At 39.4% G+C, this 14,972-nt stretch overlaps 2 protein-coding genes across 3 annotated transcripts; one reads left to right on the plus strand and one right to left on the minus strand.

Moving 5' to 3' along the window:
* The first annotated feature begins 355 nt into the window (after positions 1-355).
* Positions 356-6,272, plus strand: cdkn3 (cyclin dependent kinase inhibitor 3). Its single transcript, XM_085257998.1, has 8 exons — positions 356-433; positions 1,370-1,469; positions 1,575-1,630; positions 1,738-1,782; positions 2,375-2,597; positions 3,727-3,758; positions 3,882-3,985; positions 5,615-6,272. The coding sequence occupies exons 2-8, from the start codon at positions 1,393-1,395 to the stop codon at positions 5,702-5,704; spliced, it is 627 nt and encodes a 208-aa protein (XP_085114124.1). The 5' UTR covers positions 356-433; positions 1,370-1,392; the 3' UTR covers positions 5,705-6,272.
* A 694-nt stretch (positions 6,273-6,966) lies between these two features.
* cnih1 (cornichon family member 1) lies at positions 6,967-14,655 on the minus strand. 2 transcript variants are annotated; one of them, XM_085257316.1, is made up of 6 exons: positions 14,474-14,655; positions 11,700-11,768; positions 11,398-11,445; positions 9,176-9,288; positions 8,917-9,060; positions 6,967-8,555 (listed from the first exon to the last, which is right to left on the minus strand). In XM_085257316.1, the coding sequence occupies exons 1-6, from the start codon at positions 14,552-14,554 to the stop codon at positions 8,528-8,530; spliced, it is 483 nt and encodes a 160-aa protein (XP_085113442.1). In that variant the 5' UTR covers positions 14,555-14,655; the 3' UTR covers positions 6,967-8,527. The 2 variants fall into 2 exon arrangements, with proteins under 2 accessions (XP_085113442.1, XP_085113443.1); XM_085257317.1 differs by lacking the exon at positions 11,398-11,445 and having other exon boundaries at positions 14,474-14,650.
* Between the last annotated feature and the right edge of the window lie 317 nt (positions 14,656-14,972).

The raw sequence follows: 14,972 nt of genomic DNA on the forward strand, positions 1-14,972 counted from the left end.
TTTCCTCGTTAAATTGATGCAGAAATTGGTGCACAAGAATTCACCACAATGCAGAAAATGGCCACAATTTCTTTTACCTACCCCATTGTGTGTACAATACATTACGAAAATACGCTTAACTGAAATATGAACATTAGTATGGGAATATTATATGTGTATATACTGTACACCCCACCCTGTAAGACCCAGTCTGTTTAATTCTAAGAATATCCGATTTTGTGTAATTTCTAGTCGTATGTTTATTCCGCCCGCCTCGATGACTCCTCTAGTTAAATCGAACGCACAAGCCCCTGTTTTGTTTTGCCCTGGGGTGTGGCCAAGGGTCATTGCTCGAATCTGATTGGCTGCGTGCTTCATGGAGTTTTTAAATTGTTGCAGCTGCCGACAGACTTACAGGGCTGTCAAAACAGTCGCGAGGAAGATCGCGTGACTGGTGAGAAATCACGACACTACTCCGATATTCTGAATACTTACTCACAGACATGTATTTCCTTAAAGCTACGGAGCTTTCTGTTTATTTTGGGCGACAGTAAGATGGTGGTTTTATTTAATTTTGGTCTTGTTGTTATCGTGTTCTGATATGAGCTGCACAGCTAGCGTTAGCTGGGTTCGATGTGAAATAAACCGTCAGTTCTGATAATAATGTTCATAATAAATCAAACTTTATATTTATCGGAAATTTTATACCTGCAAAATATTGGAGAATCAAGTGTGTAGATATTTTGTTTACCTTGAGGCTGAAGGATTGGTTTGAAGCCTCCTTAGAGAATCATATATCAGAATAAGAATACTTTATTAATCCCTAAGGAAATTATATCCACACATTAACCTGACTTCTACATAAACCTCTTAAATGCCTTAATAATGGCAGGCCTAATATCAGGGCAGTTGCATTGTGTTTGAATATCATTTACTTTACATCATCATTGGCAGTATGACTTGACGTGGAGATATATTTTTTGTTAATAAAATGGTCAGAAAAAACATGATCATGCATAGAGTTCTGCTAAATGATTACACACATTTATTACCTTTACTGTGGGTTTTGATAATGCTCAACACAGTTAGTCACCACCTGAAAAAAAATCCATTGTGACACTGGAAAACTCTTCAACTAAAAGCAGGGAGCCTAGCCTTTTTGAAAACAAAAAAACCTACTACAGCAAGCTTGTTATGGCAGTAAATATATTACATTTTGGTATTGCAATGGAAATTTTTAGTAATCTCTGCATGTCTGACATTACAGTGATGTGAATTTATGTGGCGATTATTCAAGACGGTATAATTCATGATATATTGTTGAATATTATCAGGACCGGTAAAGTGTCAGTTGCCAAACGTAAGTAAACTTTAGTGTGTCGCTTCTCAGCTGTTTAGGGGGGGGCTGAAGAAATGAGGACAAGCGAGTTTGACTCTTCATCTGAAGATGAGGTCGGAGAAGAGGAGCTGACTCCACTGCACATCTCCTGGTAAGTTTTGATCAATTTAAAAGCTGTGTGGATGTCTACGTGTTCTTGCTGACATGGACACAAACAAATATCACCCTGCTAATATTGGTTTTCATTGGTTTTAAGGTTGCCGCTATCCATAGTAGGGTGCCCGCAGTTTCTTGGAATATGTGCACTACCAGGTGAAACAATTTGTCTACTGTATTTACTGCATCGTATATTGAATTTTGGTTTTTTTCTGACTTTTTTTTGTTTTTGCTCTTTTTTGTTTTGTTTTTGTTGACTAAAGGTTGCAAATACAAAGAAATCCGCAGATGTCTGCAAAGAGATATTGGTAAGTTGGTGCTGATCCTGATTTTACCAGATGTAATTAGCATTCACAAGCAGATGTTTGAATCTAACCACTTAATTAAGAAGCAAGATTTCAACATATATTTTAAATGTTGAAAAATAGTCTTTACTGTAAGATGTAGAAAACCTTGACTTTGTAATAATAATTAACAATCCTTGTTGTCATTGCACATGTACAATAGTATTGAATGCAACCCTGTCTGTGCAAAAATCTGTCAATTTAGAGCATGTTGAGTATGTTTTTTTTTTGAGTCAAAGTCAGTCAGTGAGTGTTGTCATCTTATACAGCCTACAGTAATTAACTGTATAGATACCTTCTAATTAGCGCACATTAAAATTTTTATAAAATACTAGAACTGAACTCACCAGAAGTCAAGCACAAACTTGATAGTGGATGCTTTTTTAACTTTATGCAAAACATTTTATTCGCTTAGCTATCTGATTTATGATTTCATTTTTTCACAGTATTTTATAAATAGTATGTTTATGCAGAAATTAGCCTTAAGTGGTGGAAAAAATGTGGATAACCTGGGGTTTTCCCGTTTTACAAGAGAAACTTCTCTTCTTGTTTACAGAGGAGCTCCAGAACCAGGGGGTGCAGGATGTGTTTGTTTTCTGCACAAGAGGAGAGCTTAGCAAATACAGGGTTCCCTCACTGCTGGAGGTCTACCAGCAGCGGGGCTTCAGGGTTCACCACATGCCTTTTCTAGATGGAGACGCACCTGAGCTGAACCAGTGCTGCCAGATCCTTGATGAGCTGCAGATCAGCCTCAAGAATGACAGGAGGACGGTGATCCAGTAAGTCAAAACTGAGTTCAGTTTAATGTTCCACACAGTGCGTGATGTCTACCTGCTAATTAATACAGACAAAGCAGAGAGGAGAGTTAGCATGTAGTACTGTGCAAAAATCTTAAGATTTTTTTTAAAATCTTTTGCTAGTAAAATGGGGGATGTATTAAAATGTGAAACATGTAAACACAACAGAAGAGGAAGAAAACAGAGTTTGTACAATTTGAACAAGCTCGAAAGTCAGTATTTGGCGTGACCACCTTCGTTCTTCAACACATCCTGAGCTAACTTGAGGAAAATATCTTGTTTGTAGTTTCATGAAGAGTTCTCCAGGCTTCTTGTACAACATTCAAAGCTCTTCTTTCGATGTTGGCTGCCTTTGGTTCCATTGTGTCAAGATGATCCCACCCTGCTTTAAAAATGTTGAGCTCCAGGCTCTGTGGAGGCCAATCCATGACCGATGGTGTTCCACTGTGTGCTTTTCTATCCAAGAATACTTTTCTTGCTATGGATGTGTATTTTGGATCATTGCCTTGTGTAACGTTTAATAGCTGTTTCGGACTCACCTTGTTGGTGCAATTATGTTATATTTGGCATTTTCTGTAGATATGATGAAAGAAAACCTTCTGAAAATGTTCAGGTACAAGGACTGGATTCAAAACGAGTGAAAAAGAAGCACTTTTTACACATGACCAGGGTTAAACAGAGTTACCTACAAAAGCAGATCAGATTGGATAGTAAAGAGAGGTTTTTGTGTCGCTCTATAAAACCAGGAGATCTGAAGTGAGCAGAGCTTTTACTGTTGTTACTAAAAGGCCCCTGAGAAGCTCTCCACTCTCCCAGAGAGCTTATAAAGCTGCTCGCTAGGCAACAGGAGGAAACTGGTTGTCCTGAACTTGTATGATATGAGTGGGTTTTAATTTTAATGCTGAGAGGTATCGCTACCACAGTATTCCCTGTCCAATAAAGGACACCTTGGTATCATAAAACTTTGAAGTGCCAAATGGCATCATATCACCACAAATACATCTGTTTTTAGCTCCTCGAGACACCTTTCATTATACAATACAACAGTTTTTTTTTCTTTAGCTGTCAATTTCATTGGATTTTGTCATTTTCCTTTTCCCTATCTCCTCAGCTGCTACGGGGGCCTGGGACGCTCAGCATTAAGTAAGATTATTATTCTTTTATTTTGAAGTTTTCTATCGAACATTCTCTGTCCAACATTAGAAATGTCATGTAACCTAATTTAATGTCACTGCTCCCATCACATGGCTGTTGTTTGCCCTGCAGTCGCTGCCTGCCTGCTGCTTCAGCTCTCTTCCACAATGACGCCAAACAAAGCCATCGAAATCCTCAGGCACCACAGAGGAGGAGGAGCAATACAAACAGTGAGAGTGAGTCGCTGCTTTTCTTCCTCTTCATCTGTAGTTTTTAAGGGGTCATTTTGCTGCTTTTGTTAGTTTATTATAAACTCGTGTTTTTGTTGGTTTGTACCTTGCAGAGACATTTGATGGTCTAAAATTGCTGCGATTAATAAATTAGATTAGAATAGAATTTTTTAGCCCTGCGACAGCCTGGCGACCTGTCCAGGGTGTATCCTGCCTCTCCCCCTAAGCGGGCTATACAGACAGCTGGGATAGGCTCCAGCCCCCCTGCGACCCTGACAAGGATAAGCGAAAAGAGAATGGATGGATAGAATTTATTGTCATTGTACAGGCACAACAAAATTGTAGTTAAAAATTAACTCTAACATCAAAATGCTCAATTGAATCTGCTCGAGAAAAGAAAAGCATAAACGTGGAAGAACTGCATGTAAAAAATGGATGTAGCTACTGAGCCTCCAACCTCAGCCTCAGCTTTGGCAGATGTCGCAAGCAAGCGGTGGATCTGATGAGAAACTGTAAATACTGTTACATACCTATATGAAAGCAGTTTGCTATTCACCTTATTCTAAGTCTGATCATTCACTGCTATGTCACTGTTACTCTAAACAGATTGCAATAAGATCTGTAACTAGTGATTAAAACCAGAACCTCATGATTTTCAGGTAACTTGCTGCTAGAAGAGTCTTGGGGATCTAATTTATAAATGGAAAAAAAAAAGAAAAAATGTTGCTTATGTAAAATAATCAATTTACACCCAACTGTCACTTTATTAGGTACAGCTTGTTAGTACCTGATATTGGGTACTTGCAACGGACCCCTTTGCCTTCATACCTGTCTTAGTTCTTCATTCATCAGATTCAACAAGGTGCTGGAAACACTTCTCAGAGATTTTAGTCCACATTGACACAGTTCCTGGAGATTAGATTGACATCTTGTGACTATGGAGGCCATTTGAATACAGTGAACTCAATGATATGTTCAAGAAACCTTTATAAGACACTTTGTGACATGGTGTCATCCTGGAAACACTCATTGGAAGATGGGTACACTGGTCATATAGGGATGAACATGGTCAGTAATAATTCAGGTATGAAGGGACTCAAATTGTGCCAAGAAAGCGTCCCGTTCACCATTATTCCACCGCCAGGAGCCTGTACCACTAATACAAGGCAGACTAGAGCCATTCTTTCATGCTGTTTACCCCAAATTCTGACCCTACCCCAGGAATCTTGCAGCAGAAATTGAGATTCATGAGACCAGGCAACATTTTTACAGTCCTCTCGATGTGTGAGCATGTGTGAATTGTAGTTTCACTTCCTGTCCTGCTGAGAGAAGTGACATAAAGAGAAGTGACAAGTGTGGTCTTCTGCTGATGTACACTGTCAGAGATGCTTTTCTACATTCCTTGGATGTGGTTATTTGATTTGTTTTTGTTTTCAGTCTATTCTCTGTAAACCCCAGAGATGGCTGTGTCAACTGCCAGTCAATCAAAACACCATAAATTATAAATAAAGCCTCTGAATTCATGAAGAAAGTATCATCACAGCATTATATAGTCTCTGATTTATTAAAACTTTAGTCTTTCTGTTGTGTGATCCCTAATTTTCCATTTACCAGCATCTTTTTACTTTTTTGTAGCAATACAACTTCCTTCACGAGTTTCGGGAAAAGTACACAGCCTACCAAAGTGAAAGTGAAGCTCGCTCGGAGCGCTCGGTGTCTCGGTGATTACTGCTCCTTTCTACAGAGCTGGAAAAGTCTCGAGTTCCTCAAGCTTGCTTGTTTGCCAGTGATGCTTTCCTGATTGTGTGGTGGTATGATTATATTCTTGAGAAATGCACTTTAGAATGAACACTGTAATATATTGCTTTTTATCATCCTCATTATAATTAATTAAAGACTTGATGAGGAGATACTGCTTTATGTTATTAGATGGAAAATGTTGTTTCGTTTATATTGCAAATAAAATAATGGTGTGTGTTAGAAGTGCTATGTCAGCTGGGCAATATATGTGTGTACTTTCCAATGGTCTTTTTATTTAAGGGGAATAAAACTGCACAACAGCTTTTCAGACATCAAGTCTGTCTCTAAATGTGAAGCTTATCAGTTATTTCTAAAATTTCTAAGTTACTTTCTTCATTGAAACCAGAAATTACTCAAATGGGGTCTTTGTGAACTAAATCTAATGATGAAATTAGGCTTGTATGAACTGTAATGGTTCCTTCCTTGTAGCACAAAATCTAATGCTGCAAAGTTATGTTTTATTTTTCATCGTATTAAAATATCCCACAATTTATATTTTTCTATCTACATTTTGTGACTCATACCACTTGCAGCAGTGAAATGCCAATAACGTTTGCATTGGATTATTAGTCCAGTTCTTGTATAATTTAGCATACCTCAGCCTTTTCTATTGCTCCTCTTTAAGAACGGCTTCTTGACAGCCACCCTTATCTTTTTAAGTGCAATAGATTTTAATAGATTCAACTAAAGATAGGAACATTGTGTTTTGATGACAGGGTACGAGTAACTAAATTTTTTTTTTTTTTGGGGGGGGGGCGTGGTTTGTGGACAACACTTGCTGCCTTTTTATACTTATAATAATAATAATGGATTGAATTTATATAGCGCTTTTCAAGGCACCCAAAGCGCTTTACAATGCCACTATTCATTCACTCTCACATTCGGTGGAGGCAAGCTACAGTTGTAGCCACAGCTGCCCTGGGGCAGACTGACAGAAGCAAGGCTGCCATATTGCGCCATCGTCCCCTCTGGCCAACACCAGTAGGCGGTAGGTGAAGCGTCTTGCCCAAGGACACAACGACCAGGACAGAGTGCCCGGGGATCAAACTGGTGACCTTCCGGTTACAGATACGCTTCCCACTTTGAATAATTACAAGTCTCGCTCCTTAGAGGCAAAATATAAAGACATGAGGGCTGTCTTAAGGTTTTTTGTTGACATTTGCATAGAAATAACACTCCAGTCCACATTAACAGAGCAGGATAGTTTATTTAGATTTAAATAAACAATTTCCTAGATGTAATTTGATGTGATCGAACACATAAAAACTTCTTTATTTGAATGTGACAAATGATAATCCTTTTCCCTGATAAATTTACATGTTAAACATGACAATAAATACTCTAACATGAATGAAAATTTTTTTGCAGTGGCCTAAAACATCAGTCTAGATTCTGATTCTGGAGATGAGCGATACTGCAAGGAGTGCTTGATATTCTGAAGAATTACTAAAAACAAGAAAAAAGGTCAAATTGAAAACATGAAAAATAAAACGTTGGATCTTCTAACAATGTGGAATATTTGGTGTTGAAATTAAAACGCACAATGACAAAAAGAAATTCAAAGGTACATTCAACAGTATGGCACATCAGCTGATGTCGATCAAAACTTGAATGCCGAAAGGAAAGAGGAGGATAGTGTTCCTTCCTAACGGTGAATACATTAAAGCAGCGGTCCCCAACCCCCGGGCCGGTACCGGTCCGTGGCCCGAGAGAGTTGAGACTCTGGTGTGAAATGTATGGTTTTCAGGGTTTTTAGCGTTATTTTGTTATCGTTTTTTTGTTAACTCTGTTTTCCTGGGTCTTTTCACGTGTGTTATGAATAAATCTGTTTTCAGTACCGGTACTAGTTTTTTGTTGTATTTATCCGCGACACCTTAAAGGCCGGTCCGTGAAAATATTGTCGGGCTCAAACCAGTCCGTGGGAACCGCTGCATTATAGTACTGTTGAGTCTACCTTTTATTTACAGATACCTGCAAGGACGGGTCTACAGATCACACACATGGCGGTCCACACTTAAGAAAACATATCAGCAATAGTTTGACAGGGATGCATGGAAACAATACATCAGATAGCTTGAAAGGTGATAACCGACAACCAGACTACTACCGTCCTTGTGCGACACGTTTCGTTAACATGCACTTCAGCCCTCAAAGTGTCACGTTATAAGACCTTCTGCATCTGCGGGCAAGAACAAAAGTCTGTTTTACACTCCGCTGTTCATTTTAGTCATGGTAATGAGTCACGTGGCAGGTGTAAATTGGCTTTTAAAGCCCGGGATCTTATTCACAGAAAAAGCTAATGCAGTTCAGCACACAGCTTAGATTCTCACAGATAAATGCACACCTGAAAATGTCTACCTAGTCTGTAAACACTCAACAGTTGGGAAACGTGATGAAAAAAAAGCAAACTTTATTTTCAATCCCAAGCATAAAAAAACAAAAAACAAAAAACAAAAAAAAACACTATTAAAAAAAACAGGGAAAAAAGAAGAGAGAGAAAGATGTGTCCATTCAGGTCTGTCCGTATTTTCCATAAAAGCTTTGTAACTATAGTGCTATGAGAGGAACACTGCAACCAGGATTCTCTTAAAACTGGCTAAATGTTTCTGAAATGACAGGTTTGTCCACTTGGAAATGGCGTCTTGTGTTGCTGAAAGGTGGTCTCCAGCAGGTCCAGTGCTCCAGCACTAAGATCATAGTGTCTGGTCGTTTACTGTACATGCAGGTCCTTTTGCTTCATCGCACCATTTAAGAGCTCACCAGAACGTAGATCATCCTGTTGGAGAGAACAAGAGGAATATCTAAATAAGCATCAAGACTGGTACATAAATCCAAAAATTGTTGTTTGACAAAGGAAGACTGAGCGCCTTTTTAAAAGCTGCTGGTAGGCAGATTTTAGACAGAGCCATGCTGTGTTGCTCTCCTGTCACTACTGACTGCCTCTACCTTTCAACGAACAAATAAAGTGGTGTCCGCCTCTCTGACAAAACTACCCCAGGATCAACATATCTTCATATCCACACATTTTTTGCACTGCAAACAATAGCCGCCGTAATGAAGTCTAAGTCTCAAAGATTCTTCTCTCAGCAGATACAAATGAAAAGTAAAGAGCAGAAAAATACAAGTGAAAAACATACCCGTAGAGATAGTAGAAGAATGACAGGAGGTAGAAAGCCAGTTTGCACCAGCCTTCTTTTTGACAGTACGCCAGGATGTCAGCGTTCATGATGGTTGTTGGGTCGTAAAGTCCTGGACAGCTCATCACAGGTCTGCTCATATACCTGCAGAAAGGCAAACATGAAAGCAGCGAGTTACACGCAGATGTGACTTGTTTACAAAGGTTTAGTTAAGTAAAACCAGGTGTTGACTCTAGGATCAGTGTTTTCGAATACGTACCTCCAGACATGATAAGCCAGCAGTGGTAAGTTGAGACAGAGGGTGAGCCACTCGGCCGCACAGAAGAACATCACGCAGAAGAAGAAGTGGATAAGATACTCTGGGAGCACCAGCTAAAGGAGCCAAGGAAGAAGACATGTCAATATTCACATACAGCTGATAGTTCAATTCTCTTGTTCTAATTCTGACTTAGTAATGTACTGTCTAAACAAAGTTAATCAATCCACTCAATGTGTGGAATAAATGCAGAGACTTAGAAATTGAAGCACACTGATCAGAGGACAACACAATGTGATGTAACGAATCCTCAAAGGTAATGAGTCCTTTTTACAAGGAGAAAGCGGCGCTATTTAAAGAAGCAGACGTCTAAAAATTGCAGTAGCTGAAAGAATACAAGAGAAGGACTGAATCACAAATGAACTCTGGTTAAGCTATAATTTTGTGCTTTACATGTGCTATACAGGCCTTTAGTGAGGTCCAGCTTCATCTTATATTATGTAAAACACATAAACACTGCCTTATTTTAACACATGAAACAGGGTGAAAAATTAAAATCATCCATATGCAGATTTTAAGCCATTCCTCACTTGTTTAATGCTTACAAAAGGTGCCACAGTGAAGCCATATGTGGCTACGCATTGAGAAAATTAATTTGTATAATCGCCTCTTTTAGTCACTGAAGAAACATGTGGTGCTTGCATAATTTTTTTTTTAATAAACTGTTGCAAATGGATAGAGAACATGGTTAATTTCCCACCCTGGTTATGTCATGCATTATCAAGTGTGACCACAATTAAAGGGGGACAAATTGCTCTGAAGAATATCTGCGCATCCCAACATCGACATTTTCTGCAGTGAGGGTGAACCTACAGATCATTCCACTTCCTGACAAGCGCACTGGACAACACACCAGAGAAGGACCATGCTGTGAGCACGCTTAGCATTGTCGATGCAGCAGTCTGCCTCAGGTTGACAGAGTTCGAGCTGGTTGCGGGGTTCAGGGGGGCAGATGGAGGCGCCACATGGAAGCCATGCATTAAAAATAAGAGCAGAGGGCGGAGAGGAGGGGGCAACCAACAGCCCACAGATGGAAGGGTGAGGGGTATGTGGGAAAGAGGAAGTTGCAGGAAGGACGGGACGGGCTTTAAATGTGCTGAAATCCTGCACTGTGCTGCCAAATACAAAACAACTGCACAAAAAAATAAATAAATTTATTGTGCCAACTGAGCTGAGAAAAAAAGAGGCCAAAACTGCAAATCGGACTGTGGAGCATGTCAAGGCTTAAACGTAGAGGAACCTTCACTTTTCAGCTACGAATCACTGACCAATCAGGAGCTCTAAATATTGCTGAGCTGGAGAGTGTTTGGATTCTGCAGCCATCTGTTCTGAACCGCAGGTGATGCGGGTTAGAGCCAACACTGAGATCATAAACAGTGGCCTAGGTCTGCTAATTGCTGACTCAAATTGTAGCATTCACCTTGCAGAAAAACAAGTTGTGACATGCATTTAAGAAAACCGATGATTGAAGAATAAAACAAGCTGTCTTGGAAAAATCAAACACGCAAAGTATTAAAAAAAAAGGGGGGGGGTTTACAAAATCAAAAGACTAGTGTTCGGGCTGCTGTGATTCTATACCATCCTAACAGTTATGTGCAAGCTCTGCCAGAACTGCTGTTTCAAATGGAAAACAAGATACCCATCTCTCAGAGTTTCCTGGGAATACTCTATACTTGTAACTATATGCAAACAAAGGGTAGGTTGTAGTAAAGATCATGCATGTTTTGAGCATTTGCAAGTCTTTTCAGTTAACAGCTATTCTTAATTCATAATCAATAAGGAGGACTGTTCGTCCAAGAGTATAGTGCTTACCCACTGTTAGATATCCATTTGCTTCTACGGCCAAAAAAAGGTAGTTCAAGAAAGCTGAAAACATGCCTGTTAGCCAGTGCAATCAGTCTGAAGCTGAACTTTGAGGCGTACAGGAGAGAAATACAAAGAAGAGATTGAAAAGCCAAAAATAAAACTATAACGACCGTGTAGGTGGGGGGAGGAAATAAAAAGGATACAGGTGAGGCACAGGTGGCATGTTGTCTAATCCCGAGCTGAACCCTGACCTAAAGATTAGTTAACTGAAAAGACGTTTGCAAACACTTCCCCGTGCAAAATGACAAGACTGCAGACTGAGTTGGACTTGAGCGGGCATTTTAAAGATTGGTACAAACCTTTAATGCAATTTTGACTCTTTTAATCTTTTTGACCTTTTCAACTGTCTTTTTGTCGTTAAAAGTGGTTTAAAAAAAAAAAAAAAAAGCAGATAAGGAAAAACAAAAAGGCTGTTAGAGTTTGACAGCTGACAAGATCACTGAAGTTATAACAGGCAGGTTATTTAGCATAACAGTGCAGAGAAATGAGAGAAAAAGACAGATAGGTGGATAAAGTTGTACTAAAATAAAGAGAACATCTTTCATCAGAGCATATCTGCATGCAAGGAAGGTATGATAGCTGAAGAGGTGAGATCACTTACCGGATTTAAAGTGTTACATTGATCTATAGGATTCTTGTAGTCAGTCTTCAGCTCATCGAAAGCGATTATCTGAAGGACCAAGGTGATCAATGGTAAAATGTTAAAAACAGAGACTCAGAGGACAGCAGGTGCAATAATATTTTACCAGGTTACACTACCCATACTGCTCTTATATACCTTCACAATAAAATTTGATTTAATATGGATAATGCCTTGTATACTGGTGCTGTATTTACTGACTTTCAAATGGCTTTTAATACTGTGGATGAATATAAAAGCAATAGATTTAATCAATAGGTGACAAAAGGTCACCAGCTGGAAATGTTACTTGTGGTGTACCACAAGGATCTATTTCAGGTCTATTACTTTTCCCCATCTACATTAATAACAGGTCTGAAGCTCTGTATTGTGAACTTTTTTCCCCTAATCCTAACAATATTTAACTAAAATTCTAATCTGTTAGCCTCTGACTACAGGAAAATAAGCTTTGACTTCCTCTTAGGAAAACTGAAGTTATGCTTTTTGCCAGTAACTGCAAACATAACAAGGGTAGAATTCTGTTAGCCAAATGTGACTCTGTTTGAAATTAGCTCAACTAATCATTTAACACATCTAGGAGAAACTAAAAATGTATCATGTATAAGGTAACTGCAAAAATTCCACTCCTATAGACAAAATATTAATTCATCTCAGTAAAACAAAGGCAAATGATAAATGATCTGTTCTAGTCCAACCAAACTATGACTATGCATGTCACTCATGGTTAATGGCTTTCAGAAAAGACTAAACCCCAAGTTATAATCAGCTCAAACAAACTCATCTGCTATACCCTCAGCTATACCCTCAGCTTTGTGGCTGGGGCGATTGTGGCTCAAGAGTTGGGAGTTCGCCTTGTAATCGGAAGGTTGCCGGTTCGAGCCCCGGCTTGGACAGTCTCGGTCGTTGTGTTCTTGGGCAAGACACTTCACCCGTTGCCTACTGGTGGTGGTCAGAGGGCCCGGTGGCGCCAGTGTCCGGCAGTCTCGCCTCTGTCAGTGCGCCCCAGGGTGGCTGTGGCTACAATGTAGCTTGCCATCACCAGTGTGTGAATGTGTGTGTGAATGGGTGGATGACTGGTTGTGTAAAACGCTTTGGGGTCCTTAGGGACTAGTAAAGCGCTATATAAATACAGGCCAGGCCATTTGACAAACTTTAGCATAGAATAAAAGCTACTTTTACCACATTTTTGATTTGGCAGAGTCTTTATGCTGGATGTCCTTCCTGACACAGCCCCAAAGGGATTTCTATCTCCTCCCGAAATCAAACAGAGGATCATTTGCTTGTTAGTAAATGATTCCTCTGCATCAGGGGTGTCAAACTCAAATACACAGTGGGCCAAAATTCAAAACTGAAACAAAGTCGCGAGTTAACGTTAATATTTATTGAAATATATTTATTGAAATATATTTATTCCTCCAGATATAAGAATGAATCTTTTCTAATGGACTCAAACACGTTTTGCTGAAAAACTGAATATGGAACAAGCAAAGCTTAATACTAAACAATATATATATTAGCTGTATAATACCTGTAGGCCAGCTCTAATAGTAATTTGGTATGGCTTCGCGGGCCAAATGTAACTAGGCTGCGGGCCAAATTTGGCCCACGGGCCAGAGTTTGACACCTATGCTCTACATTAAAGTGGTAAAATATCCCAATAACACGTATAATATTCACACCAAAACTGCTCCCTTATTCTTTCGCTTGCAGTAACCAGAGACATGTTAAAAAACAGGAACAAAAAAACTTTAAGATGCAGCACCATCTTTAAAAAAAAGAAAGAAAGCAGAATCTAAACAAAATAGGTCATTTTATAGAAAATTAATTTACTACATCTTCGGGTATTGGGTAGGTTGTGGCTCAGGTGATAGAATACTTGTCAGGTATCCTTCGGCAAAATACTGAACCCTGATTTCAAGTGTGGATACAATCAGATAAGCTAAATTCTCATATTTAACTTATTTGTGAGGCTGATTTGTTTGAAACATGGTTTGAAATACTTAGAGAGGGTCTTTTACAGAAAGGAGTAAGATTACCTTGTATGATTGTATTACTTCAAATAAGCTTTTTAATCAGTGATATGAATGAAAATCAAAGAAAATTAGTATTTGGTTTGCATTCAAAAGCAAATTGCATGTTCTCTGTCTTCAAGTTATTTATTCACAATACAACAGGTAAGTTCTCCAATATGACCAGCCAGAAGCAGAAAACTGAAGATATCCAAACTGGAAAGTTTATTTATCTATTTATTTATTATTTATCCCAAGCCACGTCACTGATTACCTCAATCTAGTAAATGACTGAACAGCTAGTTAATTATTTACAGCTAGTTTAATGTGCTCCAAACTCCCCATGCTTACGTTGGGGTTGTGACTGCAAAACCTGGCGGTATTACACAATGCAGAGATGTGACATGTCGATAAACACATGACAGCCAAACGTTAGCTTAGCATGCTAACTAGCCAACACTGCACTCTGAGCTGGCAAGCGATACAAACAAAATAAAGGGGTATAAAACATGTAAAAGTGGTGTTGAGCTCTATATGGATGATGGGAAATAGTTTATTAAAAACACGTCTTGGTGTTAAAACTGCTAACTTGTTGTCCTAGCCGACCGGACAGGGTGTGTGCCATTCATTCCCAGGCTTCGTTAGCTCACTGTTAGCCCGTCTTTCTCATTCTTTCTACTTTTACGTCCGCACCGTTTGGCAGGCGACCTAGAAATGTGTACTTACATGCCAGATAGCGAAGAAGATAAGCGCGGCCGTTAGCAGCAGTGCGAGCATGTAGCAAAAGGCCGCGAATGTGAACGCCATTTTTCTCCGGTTCTGCTGGTCGGTTCCTGGCTCGATCGGCAGATGATGCAGGCAGGTTCCCAACCGATTACTGCTGCTTCTTCCCCTTCTTCTTTGAGTGTTAGTGGCTGCAAGTCAACCATCTTACAGCAGGGTGCGTTACCGCCACCTACTGGACCATTTACTTATCTGAAATCACTTTTAACATGCATTAGCGCCATCTCCTGGAATTTCTTTCTGAACTTCGATGTTTTCTTTATCTCCTGGAGTCCCACAGTTTCAGGAATAGTGTCCATTGTGTGGTTTTCTATCCAGGTATGCTTTTACTGCATTGGTAGTGTGTTTATGATCATTGTTGTGCCTAAAAATGAAGTCAGGGCCAATCAGATGTTGTCCAGATGGTATTACATGATGGATCAAATTCTGATGGTACTTTTCT

This window comes from Mchenga conophoros, linkage group LG19 (genome assembly GCF_057382185.1).
Source record: "Mchenga conophoros isolate Kocher_MC1m ecotype Shallow Benthic linkage group LG19, M_conophoros_male_GT1.1, whole genome shotgun sequence".
In the NCBI taxonomy this organism is placed as follows: domain Eukaryota; kingdom Metazoa; phylum Chordata; class Actinopteri; order Cichliformes; family Cichlidae; genus Mchenga; species Mchenga conophoros.

Excerpts from the sequence above, each read along its gene's own strand:
- cdkn3 (XM_085257998.1), top strand. The coding sequence starts at position 1,393 with ATGAGGACAAGCGAGTTTGACTCTTCATCTGAAGATGAGGTCGGAGAA. Across the intron at positions 1,470-1,574 it reads ACTCCACTGCACATCTCCTG|GTTGCCGCTATCCATAGTAG; the intron begins GTAAGTTTTGAT and ends ATTGGTTTTAAG. Across the intron at positions 2,598-3,726 it reads GACAGGAGGACGGTGATCCA|CTGCTACGGGGGCCTGGGAC; the intron begins GTAAGTCAAAAC and ends CTATCTCCTCAG.
- cnih1 (XM_085257316.1), bottom strand. The coding sequence starts at position 14,554 with ATGGCGTTCACATTCGCGGCCTTTTGCTACATGCTCGCACTGCTGCTA. Across the intron at positions 11,769-14,473 it reads TCTTCTTCGCTATCTGGCAT|ATAATCGCTTTCGATGAGCT; the intron begins GTAAGTACACAT and ends TTGGTCCTTCAG. Across the intron at positions 8,556-8,916 it reads TTCTTCTACTATCTCTACGG|GATGATCTACGTTCTGGTGA; the intron begins GTATGTTTTTCA and ends TCTCTCCAACAG.